Genomic DNA, 12,307 nt, shown 5'->3' with positions numbered 1-12,307 from the left:
TATCGCGCTGGCTGGACCCAGGAGTATCAGAGCGCTTTACAAGGTGTTTCCATACAGGTACAGTGTGTATAAGCACAGACAACGGAATAATAAAAGAACAAGTCCACATAGGATACATGACATCTAGATAAAAAAGTAAAAACAATTGCTAGACACTATGAGTCATACAAAATAGCGGTCACAGTTTGGCGGGAAGCCTCACTTAGGTATACAAAAACATGCAAGAGAACTGACTGTCATGAGGAGGGGAGGTAAGGTGATCAGATAGAAGGAAAGGGAGTTGGCCAGGCGGGTGGTCACAAGTCATATGCAGAGCAGATAGGTGGGGTGATGCAGAGGGGCGAGGCTACCAGGGAGGGATTAGAAACCCCAGTATTTATTAAGGAGAAGAAGTTTGAGTTCTTTTTTAAAGCTGGGGTAGGACTGGTTACAGCGGAGGTCTTTAGGGAGGGCATTCCAAATAAGTGTTGCATTGCCTGAAAATGAGCGTGACTGTGTGGAATTCTTTTTCTGAATGGGGGGAATAAGTAGGAGGGTGTTGGAGCTTCTCAGTGATCGCGTGCAGCCTGCTCTGGTCAGTTTATTGGAGAGGTATGCCGGTGTGTTTTGGTGGAGGATTTTGTGCGTAATGCAGGCGGTTTTATATGTGGATCTACCTTCAATGGGGAGCCATTTAAGGGATTTAAGGGCGGGAGAGATGTGGTCAAATCGTTTGCAGTCCGTGATAAGCCTAGCTGCGAGGTTGAGCACAGATTTAAGAGGTGCCAGGTGGGTTTTGGGAATTCCGGTGAGGATGGCATTGCCGTAATCAATGCGCGATAGAGCAAGCGATTGGACTGCCAGTTTAAAGTCATCAATTGGGATGAAGGGCTTAATGTTCTTAAGGTTACGGAGGGTAAGGAGGGCTCCTTTGGCAGAGTTGTTGATGTGAATGTTGAGAGTTAGTCGGTTGTCAAGGGAGATGCCCAAGGATTTGACTGAGGTGGCTAGGGACAGGGAGCAGTTGAGGGCGTTAAGGTCTGTGATCCACTTTTGAATGGGGAGCTGGTTGTTTTTTGGGGAGAAAAGAATAATTTCAGTTTTTTTTGGGTTAAGTTTGAGATGGTTCGAGTGGAACCAGGCTTGAATTTTGATGAGGGTGTTGTTGAGGTGGAGGATGTCAGCATGGGTTTTTATCTTATGGTAGAGTTGTGTATCGTCAGCGTAGAGGTGATAGTTAATCCCTGCTTGTTTGAGAATGAGGGTGAGAGGTTCCATGAAGAGGTTAAAGAGAGAGGGAGATAGTATGGATCCTTGTGGAACTCCTAGAGAGATGGGGGAGGGGTTCGAAAGGCAATTGTGGATTTTAATTTGCTGAGCGCGGTGCTGCAGGTATGAGACAAACCAATTATGAGTCATGCCATTAAGGCCGAATCGTTCTTTAAGGACTTTGAGAAGAACAGAGTGGTTAACGGTATCGAACGCTGCGGAGAGATCAAGGAGGATCAGTAGGCTAGATTCGCCATTGTCAAGGGAGTGGTGAATGTCATCTATAATGTTAAGCATGGCGGTTTCGGTGCTGCAGCCTTTCCTGAAGCCAGATTGAAGAGGGTCAAGTAAGTTAAAAAGTTCAATGTGTCTGTCAAGCTGAAGAAGGACACATTTTTCAAGGGCTTTCGAGAGGAGGGGCAAGTTGGAGATAGGACGGAGGTTGTTGAGGTCATTAGGGTCAGCCGTAGGGTTTTTAAGAATGGGGGTGATTTGTCCCAGTTGAAGGGAGGTGGGGACACAGCCGGTGGCTAGGGAGGTGTTAATGATCGAGGTCCAGGCAGGTGTGATGATATGTTTGAGGTTTTGGACAAGTTTAGAAGGGAGGGGGTCTTTAGTGTGGGAGGAGGGTTTAAGTTTTGCAATGATGTCAAAGACATCTCTTTCAGTGACTGGCTGGAAATTATGCCAAGCGGCGTTATTTTTAGGGTGAGTGTTGGGGGGATTAGAATCTTGGAGGGTGGAGGGAAATGGGGGGGGGGAGTGAGATCAGTATTGTGGAGGGGGCGGGGGGGAGTGGGCAGGAAGCAGGTGCGGTAGGGGGGATGTGTAGTATGGAGGTAGGGGTCAGAGTCGGCAGGAAGGATTGCTCTATTTTTGTAATTTTTTCAGAGAAAAAGAGGGCTATTTCTTCGCATCTGGACGTCGAGGCCATAAGTACAGGCGGAGCGGCTGAGGTTTGATTGCCAACAATGTTGAACAGTTCTCTGGGTCTGTTTTTGGCTTGGTCAAGTTGTGTTCTGAAAAAGGATGCTTTTTGTTTAAGGATGTGTTTTTTGTAAGAGGATCTTGCAAGTCTGAGGCGAGCTAGGTGCAAGGGGGAAGGGTGCAGTCTCCATGTTCTTTCCGTCTGTCTCAGTGAGCGTCTTTCATTGTTGAGCTCCGTATTAAACCATGATTTGGAAGGGACGGTTCTTTGGTTTTTGAGCTTGAGCGGGGCCAGGAGGTCTAGGGTTTCAATAACTGCTTTGTTGTAGTGTTCAGTAAGTTCATTTGCGTTAATTGAGGGCGGAATGGCGAGAAGTTGGGCATGGAGTTTGGATTCCAGTACATCCGGGGGGATATTATTCAAATTTCTGGTCAGTTTCAAGGGTTTAGTGGTTTTCGTGGGCGGGGGAGTGGCAGAGACCGCTATAGAGAACAGTATGAGATGGTGGTCGGACCAGTCGATGGGAACAATGTTGGATTGGAGGGCTAGATCTTTGCTAGTAATTATTGCATCTAGGATAGCTCCTTTGGAATGGGTCGGGGAGTGACAGAGTTGCTCTAGGTCATTGATCTCGAGAAGGTTGGAAAGGAGGGTGATAGAGGGATCGCTCGTTTTCTAGGGTGCTCTGGGTTGTGAGTTAACATTGGCTCAAGAATGTTAGGATCTGCAAACAGAACCTCTGCAAATGACTTTTACTTTTATTTTGCCAGGCGGATTGTGTTTACTTGGCGCTTACGCAGACAGTGATGATGAGGAAGACGATGATGCTGGTGGCACGACAGAAAAAACAAAACCACCAGGGAGGGCAAATGGGAGCGCGTCTGGTGACATCGCTAGCACCCTGGCTAACTTCTTAGCGGTTAGTATAAGGTTAATAATGTGACTCGCCTGGTGTTTCGTGTGGCAGAAGCGGCTGTGAATCCTCTCACGGTGGCAGCCAAAGGTGGATGGATATCGTTTACATGATCACTGCTGGTCTCTGATGTTTCCTTGTTTGTTTCAGTCCGTGTTAATACCTCCGCCGCAGAGCAGGCACCTGCTTCTGACCTGTGACCCTATATTTTGTCCGTGCCACTGTGAGTAATCTTATGGATGTGTACATGTGACCAGCCCTTCTCATGGAAGGGATGCCACTTTTTTCACAGAGCGATACAAAAGGGGGATGATGGACGGAGCGCTTGAGCAAATTAAACCCTCACCCCCAGTCAACTGATATGGGTTTAATCCATCACCGTTCTTTAGCCCACTCAGCCACCCCAGTTCAGACATGGCCATATGCAAATCAGTCTGACCCTGTGCCTCATGGGAACAGTCCAGCCCGAACTGCCAAGCCATGTCTTCCCTGGACCGGAAACAAGCGTCTGGGACCGGTTTCGGATTCATAATCTTCATCAGCCAGGCTATCTTGAATTCAGTGGCCAAGTGAGCAAGGGACTCACGTCTGAGCATACTCTGCCACACTTATTGCGAACAAAGCGATACAAAGGGGGATGATGGACAGAGCGCTTGAGCAAATCAAACACTCACCCCCAGTCAACTGCTCCGTCCATCACCACCCCCTTTTGTACCGCTTTGGCCGCCATGAGTGTGGCAGGGTATGCTCAGACGTGAGTCCCTTGCTCACTTTGCCACTGGATTCAAGCAAGCCGGGCTGAAGACTGCTGTAATGCCAGAAACCGGTCCTCGGAAGCTTGTTTCCGTTCCAGGGAAGGCATGGCTTGGCAGTTCGGGCTGGACTGTTCCCATGAGGCACAGGGTTAGACTGATTTGCATATAGCCATGTCTGAACTGGGGTGGCAGAGTGGGCTAAAGAACGGTGATGGATCAAACCCAGATCTTTTGACTGGGTGTGAGTGTTTGATTGGTTCAGATGCTCCGTCCATCACCACCCCCTTTTGTACCGCTTTTTTCACACACATGTCGGATGGTTATTCTAACAGTGTAATCCTTTCCAGTTGAGGATGGATTTGAACTAATGTGTCAGAGGGCCTGTGCTTTTTAGCGAGTGATACAACTATATCGGATTGGGGAGCACAGTTTCCATTGCTTCTATGGGTTATTTTAAAGCGTCTGTTTGGGTGTTAGCATGTGATCGCCCTCTAGTAGCTGTGTATTTCTTCTCCCTATCTCCCACTGCATTTCACTCCCATTTTGCTGATTCTCCCTGTTCTCGCCCAATTCATTCCCCTGCCGCCCTCCATTTAGTTTCTTCTCTCTGCTCCTCCCTCTGAGGACAGAGCAATGCCCCTGTGTGGGGTCACCATCTTATATTTTTTTTGGGCCCCCCTGTGGGCTTGGAAGCACAAGCCAGGGCTCCGGGCTCCAGATTTGTAAAAACACAATCTGAAGAGTGAACAAAACCCTGGAAATACAGACTACTCTAGGCTGATAAGTTAGACGTTGTGGAGATTCTGAAAACCCAGAGAGAGATTGGGGGAGGAAAATAAATCAGATTTTACCCAAACAAAAAAAGTTCAAGATGTGCAAGGTCTGTTAGGACTCTAAAAGTAATGGAGAGGCAGTGGTAGGTACACTATACCTTGAGATAGTCACAGACCAACTGTGCTCACTTGAGGACCTGGGGCGGTGTGGTGGTAAAATACGCTTAAGCAGACGGAAGTGGAACAAGAGAGAAATGGAATCTGACATCGAAGAACTGGGCGTAGACCTCAAAAAGGAAGAGAAGCCAAAGACACCGAAAGACCCATCAAAATCGAAAATCTGCGTTGCCTAAATGTGTCTGAGCTGTAGTGGGATTGAGCCTGAACGGTCTTGAATTTCTGAAACCCCCTCGAAGGTGGAAACTATTGGCAGCCGAAGGGAGGGAACAAGATCAAAGGAAGGAAACTGAGTGGAAAATGTTGTTGCTGAAGAGAGGCTCACGAAACTGTACTGAGTGATATGCTTGTTTGAAAAGTAAAAGCTTCATCTCCAGGGTGTAATGGCTCTTTTGTTAACATTAGGCGACTTTTGAGGTCGAATTTTACCTTGCTGGGTCACTTGCGGTTGTGCAGAGGCTGCAGGGGGAGTCATGGAGGGGTCAACCCATGGTGGACTCTTGACTCTGGAGTGCTAGGGGACCTCACGGGCACTGGTGGGCCACTCAGGCCGTAGGCGTCGGGGGCAGTGGGGGTTCCAGGCGGTGGGTTTCTTTGTCCTCAGGAGGCTTGTAGTCTTTGTTTAATGTTTCCTTTGTACTGAGCTGCTGTTCAAAGGAGATCGGGTCTTTGTTAAAGGCAGTCAGTCCTCCCAGGGGTTTTGGAGGTCGCTGGCTGCAGGACAAGACTATTTTTGGCGCAAGATCTCTGGAAATTGGAGAGAGATCGGTAGGGCTGGGGCCAAGGCAGTTCTTCTCTGCTGGGTGTTCTTTTGTCCTTCTTGGGTTGCGGGAATCTCCTTTCTTGGTTCAGGGCTGCCCCCTAAATACTGTATTTAGGGGGCATTTAAGGGGTCTCGAGGTCAGTAGACAATGGGATACTAACCTTAGGGTGACTACACCCTTTGTGTGCTCGCCCCACATGGAGGAGGGGGAGCATAATCCCTAATCCTAATTTTAGAATCTGCAAGGTGGCGGGCACTGAAGAGTGGGCTTCACCTCGCTTCCTCCACCTTAGGGGCGCGGTTGGCAGAGGGGGGCACACCTTCTGGGGTGTGCTAATTTTTCCTGCCTGTCTTCCCGTCGGAAAAGGGGCCTGCTCCTGAAAGCAAGAGAGGCTGGGGGTCACGTTAAAAAGGCGGCAAGGCCTTTAAAGCTCCCCTGCAACTGATGCTCCAGAATAAGATTGTATAGCAAAGACAATGATGTCCATACAGTTGAGAGGAACTACACTTTCTGCAAAAGAAGAGGGGAGTTTCAACCAAATTCTCAACAGACTTTAAGTATGCAATGACCGCTCGCAGGACAAGTTTGGAGTCTGTTTCCAACCTCACTTTGGCAGCCTGTGTGGATCACGACCACTGGTAAGGTACAGACTCTGGATCGGCCTCTAGCCAAAAATGTGTAATCCAGGGCCTTCAGTAAACACCTCAAGGCATCAGATTCAGAGGTTTCATCTAGAAATGGAAGGCCATCTCGTCTGACGTATGTGTCCTGAACATAAGGCACAGATACTGCAGTTATAACAAAATGCCACCAAATGTCAAACAAAAGGAAAGGACTCCAAGTAAAGAGCTTTGATTGTTGCGAAAGGACGTCCTGCAAAAGTAAGAGCCAAGACAGGAACACACAGTGTGACCTGTAAACTTTCAGATCCCAACACAAAACCCGGGTACCAAAGCTCGTATTCAACCACAGACTCTTGAACAAGTTCATGAAGGCCGCTCTCCAAGAAGTCCTCACACTCTTGAAAGAAGGGGCTACAAGGTGACCGTAAACCTCTAGCAATTCAAAGTGTTTCCATTTGGAATACAAATCTGCACAAAGAGCTCTCAAAATACCGGTCGTGGTGGCCGCTCACCTGAGAAGGCAGGAGATGCACGTATACCCCTATCTAGAGGGGTGGCTCGTAAATGCGAGCTCACTTACACAGTGCCCGTGAAGCATTCAGACCGTAATATGAAGTCTACACACACTAGGGGCGCCCTGAACCCAGAGACATCCTACTGAAACACCATGAAAGAGTGAACTCGGAAGGTGAAAGCATTCCAGATACCAAAGTTCTTGCATTGACACAGCAGATGCGCCGCAATCTGAAGGGGGTGGGGGGCTTGTCTCGTACAAGGGGAACAGTGATGCAATCAACTGGTAAGATGGTCTCATGAGTCCATTCATCACTTTTGCCGGCTCCCTACTAGACCAGTCCAAAATGATTGCAAAGCCAGTGGTCACAATAAATGGGGTCTGGGCTGTTCTAAAGGTTGTTACAGGGAAGATAGAGAGCGGTAAAAGGGTGGAAGGTAGAAATCACAAGAGGTAAACCTTTCAAACAACCACCCCCGCTGACATCACAATAGGTGCATTCACAAGGGATGGGGCGCTCATAGGGGGGTTATCAACATCGGGGACCATGGAAACCCACAAGGCGCAGCGAAACACATGAATGTGCTAGATGTAAAGACAGTCTTCCTGGTGCTAAAAGCATTCCACCAGCACTTCAGGGGACAGGTGGCTCTGCATCAGGAAACAGAGGTAACGTGCTCATACATCCTGCCCTAGCCAGCACTGTGGGAACACCACAAACAGACCAGTTCGCACTCCACAAAAAATGAAAAACGCACCGGTCTAAGGAATTCCTTGCCAACAGCTGTTGGCATCGATAACCTGGTGCTCAGATGCCCATGACAATCATTCTCATGGCCCTAAAATTGGCACGATAAACATAGGTTTCAGATCTGATGGAAATGGCACTGGCCATCATACTGTCACCCTCCTGTGACAACCTGCTAATTGTGTAGAGTGGACAAACTGGTTGTAACCATGAAGCTCCAGCCTAGTGGCATGGCTCCTTAGGGCATGAAATCGGGCCACCTGAGAGAAGCCACAACTAATGCATGCCGTACAGTCGTGTGGAGTATATCCTCTCCAGTCGCACACGTACACCACCGCCACCATTCAGTAACTGCCACATCCATCAGTGGAACTATCATACACACCAGTTATCAAGAGATAGTTAGAAGGGATATAAAGAATTGGATCTTTGGTGATCACACCCATGTGGAACATGAAACTGGTTCTAATTCAGTGAATAAAGCTCCCATTCAAATCAATGCACAAGTAGGTCTCTGAAGGATTCAAAATTAATCTATCGGGCTATACTTACCAATAGCCCATATACCTTTACTCATAATAATAATTCAGTCGGCAATGGAGACGGTTCAATCGTTTATTCAGTAAAATACAAGCCCTAGCAGGGGAGCCTCAGTCTACACGACCCTCGGAGGTGCGCAGAGGAGACTGATTACATATTCAAAATACAAAGCATATATACGTTTCATGCGTTCAAGATGACACCCTAAAAGGAAAGATGCAACTTGTCGGTTTGCCAAGAGGAATACCCATATAAGGCACAATTGATTTGCTAGTAGCTCAGGCCTAAGCTATTCCGGCGGCAGGTCAGCAAGGTGCCTCTTTGTCTATCTGTAGCCCGTGGAGTACAAGAACGGGCCCTGCTAGAAAGTGCGCATCCCACAAGAAAGGCAGGTGTGACCTTGGGTTTCCTTGAGCTACCGGCTAACAAATATAGCAGGCGGCCTGGCTGCCGTCATAGTTTCGAGCAGCAAACGTAATCGCGTGATTTCAGGGAAACAGCACCTGCACACAAGGAAACAAAACAAAATGGCTCCGGTTATATCAATAGGAGCAAACAAGTCAAAAGTGAATCATAGGTTACTAGGTGATCATAGTGCATTCTAACTACACGATTATATAATTCCGAGGTTATATTGGATATATTGGGCCAATAATGTGTGTTATCAAAATTTGATCCCAACAGATGGCCCTTTTGGCCTACTATAGCCAATACACCTATATTCATTCTACGAAAACCCCTTCATCGATCTGCATGAGGTCTGACACCTCCTTTTGGATCATCTGCTTCTCTACCTTGACTTGTCGAGAAAAGTTCAAAGCAGATGTTATCCTGGTCGCACAAAACGAACAACAGGCCGGGCCACACTGGAGACACAGGCAACACGTGAATATTACTCCAAAGGCTCCAGCCAGCACCATGAATATCTTCCAACCCCAGGTAGCTAAAAGGCCCCAGAACCAACTGCTAAGGGACCAGGTGCCGTTATCCACATGTGCCTCACTGGCTAATCGATGTAGTTTCTGTATAGCAAGATGAATATTAGGGGCTGAATCTGGAATAAACACGCAGCAAGAGCTGCCGATCACACGACCGGCTCCTCCCCTATCGGCAAAGATGACGTCAAGAACCATCCGGTTCTGGAGCGAAACAAGCCTCGTCGCTGCAAGCTCTACAGTGATATTAGATAAGATCCCAGTAGTGGTCTGGACCACGTTTTCAACTATTCGGGACAGGCGCCTTATACTACGACTATTGAGTATGGGTCCCCAGAAGGGAGTGAGACCCTTAGCAAAATCTTCGAATTGCTGCAGGGAGGTATCTGTTTGGTCAGTACTGTCGGTGTCATAACTCCTAATATTTCGGCCAACCACTACCCCTTTCTGAATTAACTGAGTTCGGTGATAATTGGGCGGAGCAATATACACAGGAGGGTAGAGAAATGAGAGATAGCAACTTCCCACCCACCCCCGGGGAAGCCATGTGTAGGCATTCTCACCACAGACGAAATAGACATCTGGTGGGGTAATCATAGGTGGGGTACTATATACCTGTAAAGAGTAGGTGTAATTGCATCTGCTCTTTCCTACCTTAACAGGACCTCTTCCCTGTATGCAGAAGGGAGAGGTAGTATCAATGATGGGGATCGGCAAGGCTTTATCATTCGTAACATTTCTCTTTAAAATGCTGGAAGTACATAGTGTCATTAAAAAGTTCAAAATCCTGCATTTCCTCCATTAACCATGTAACATTCTTATAGTCTGTTTATACATTCATGCAAGCATTGGGGTCCAAAGAGCCCTCTCCCCCGTTTCCTACTGCATCAAATCCTTGATGGGTTTCTATGTACCTCAGGATGGCTTCATAATCTTTTTCAGTATATATTTTCGGTTCAGCTACATAATGTGAATACATCAAAGATAACCATTGGAACCAGGCTTCACAACTAGCTAAATAAGACATTGGCAAGAAGATAAACAGTTCGTGCTGGTGCATTACTGAAGGAAGTAACCCACATACCCAACAATTCGTCTTATTCGTAGTGCTGTGTCTGGTGCAACATTTCAATAAAAGCATTTTTCATATAAGTTTCTCTGTGTCTGGCCTCATGAGGGGGCAAAGAATAGAAGAGATGCTCTTCCGGGGCAACAGTGGTTCCTAACAGCTTCTGTACTGGATGCTGAAACTCTAAATATACAAATACACTCATCATAATTATTGTAATGATAACGATGAAAGCAACGAATGCCACCTTCACTCTGATGGACCATCCGGAAAATAAATGCATATTATCCACATATCGCCGAGGGGCTAGTGGCCATAATTCATTCGTAACCTTGGGTTTCCTTGAGCTACCGGCTATCAATTATAGCAGGCGGCCTGGCTGCCGTCATAGTTTCGAGCAGCAAACGTAATCACGTGATTTCAGGGAAACAGCACCTGCACACAAGGAAACAAAATGGCTCCGGTTATATCAATAGGAGTAAACAAGTCAAAAGTGAATCATAGGTTACTAGGTGATCATAGTGCATTCTAACTACACGATTATATAATTCCGAGGTTATATTGGATATATTAGGCCAATAATGTGTGTTATCAAAATTTGATCCCAACAGTCTCCAACTCCTGACCATGAAACCAGCATTCCCCCTTGACATATCACTAGGTAGAGTTAGTGGGTTACAAGCGCTCACAGTTCAGCAATCTTACCTGCTCCTATGTGCGGACAGGATGACGGTGAGATCAAAAGCCCAGGTGTACTGAAAGATCTGTCTTCAGTTTCCTCCGTCCTTTCAATAGCCAGACACAAGCAGAGAAAGCATCTCAAAGACTAGATGGGTAATACACCAATGCTCGCCTCCTATCAGAAACAAGACTATTAAAAGGGGACTTGTTCTGTTTTCATACCAGTAAACTGAGTGCCTGGTCTCAAAACGAGCTATTGCAAGATGGATGCGTCCGGCCATACGAAGATGTCCTAGTGTAGCTGGGAAAATGCTAGATCTCAGACCAGGAGCATACTCTACCAAAAACCTGAAGCCTCCAGCTAAGGTCCCCATGAACACTAGCATTGCAGCTGCACGGCCATCGAGCCCACATTCACAAGCGCTACTCTGCGGACATTCATGCTAACTGGGGTCCCGGCCGGTTAGAAGGGATTGAAGCTCCTGTTTGCAAAGTCAGACTTTCTTCCACCCAACCGCCCAGAAAAGATCTGTTGCAAAAGAAAAGTTCTGCTTAGCAGGACCAATAGTTTTGCTGCTTGGAGGCTTCTCTGGGTTCGCATCTGACCCTGCTGCCTCCACAAGCAAGGAGAGGCGAGCCTATTCAGAGGGTGAATAGTAAAATAGGACAACATTGGAAAAAATGAATACCACGCTTTGGCACTGTATTGGTCACCAAGAAAGACGTCGTAGGAGGCTGGCTAATCCCACCCACTTCTCAACTTCCAGAAGAAGACATGAGAACATTCCGGACCCAGCCACAAGATTGCAGCATAATGCCCAGTGTGTGCATCCAGAAGTGTTCAAGCGAGCAAACTATTGTTACTGGTAAGTGACCAGAATTCTCCTGGCGGCCCATGTGTGCTGCAAGGTTGATTCTTTTTGTGAACGCAGTAATCACAAGTTTGGGAGCATAAACTTTTCTGGAATTGTTTTCAGCTTAAATGTATTTCAGTGGATTTTAAACATTGTTAGTAGGAATTTTTTCTTAAGCACTCGAGGTTTTTAGCTATTTAAGGACAACACTTTTTTTCATTTTGTTAGTAAATAAACCAGGAAGGCAGTGCATGTATAGTCCTAGCATCCTAAGCTTATACATGAGGTCAATCAAAAAACAATTTAAGGACCACTTTACCTCTCACTGAAAAGGTTCATAACCAATTTTTTACTCTTGCTTTTGAGCTCAGGGAATAACTGTTTCTTTATCCCGGTAACTGTTCTTATTCTCTTGCAATAAATCATTCAAAATGTCTCTGCAGGAAATTGATGCCATCACAGCCCCTCCCCCACCGGAGGAATCCGCCACTGCCACTTCCACAGCTCCACCGCCAACCCCTCCACGCCCAGAACCTAAAGACGGCGTACCTGTGATCCCTGCCTCGTCGGAGAATGGAAACGCACCTGTTGCAGAGCCAGCCTGGCAGTACAATACGCAGTGCTCGCTGGCCGGAGGTGAGCCGCCGCCAGCAGACTCATCTGTGCATCGTGCCTGCCTCGTCCTTCCCTCTGTGGTCCTTCCTTCTGTGGTCCGTCCTTCCTTCCCTCTGTCGTCCGTCCTTCCTTCCCTCTGTCGTCCGTCCTTCCTTCCCTCTGTCGTCTGT

At 47.3% G+C, this 12,307-nt stretch overlaps 1 protein-coding gene across 3 annotated transcripts in view; it reads left to right on the top strand.

Annotated features, from left to right (window-relative positions):
• The window catches only part of FNBP4 (formin binding protein 4), a 235,524-nt gene that overhangs the window by 16,404 nt on the left and 206,813 nt on the right, over nt 1-12,307 (top strand). For all 3 annotated transcript variants that reach the window (XM_078684505.1, XM_078684506.1, XM_078684507.1), the window contains 2 exons: nt 2,947-3,095; nt 11,966-12,158. In XM_078684505.1, the coding sequence (XP_078540631.1) occupies nt 2,947-3,095; nt 11,966-12,158 (342 nt within the window). The remainder of the gene's footprint in view (nt 1-2,946; nt 3,096-11,965; nt 12,159-12,307) is intronic.

The sequence above is a fragment of the Lissotriton helveticus genome, chromosome 3_2 (assembly GCF_964261635.1).
Source record: "Lissotriton helveticus chromosome 3_2, aLisHel1.1, whole genome shotgun sequence".
Taxonomy (NCBI): Eukaryota; Metazoa; Chordata; class Amphibia; order Caudata; family Salamandridae; genus Lissotriton; species Lissotriton helveticus.
This window is presented reverse-complemented; position numbering and strand designations above follow the sequence as displayed.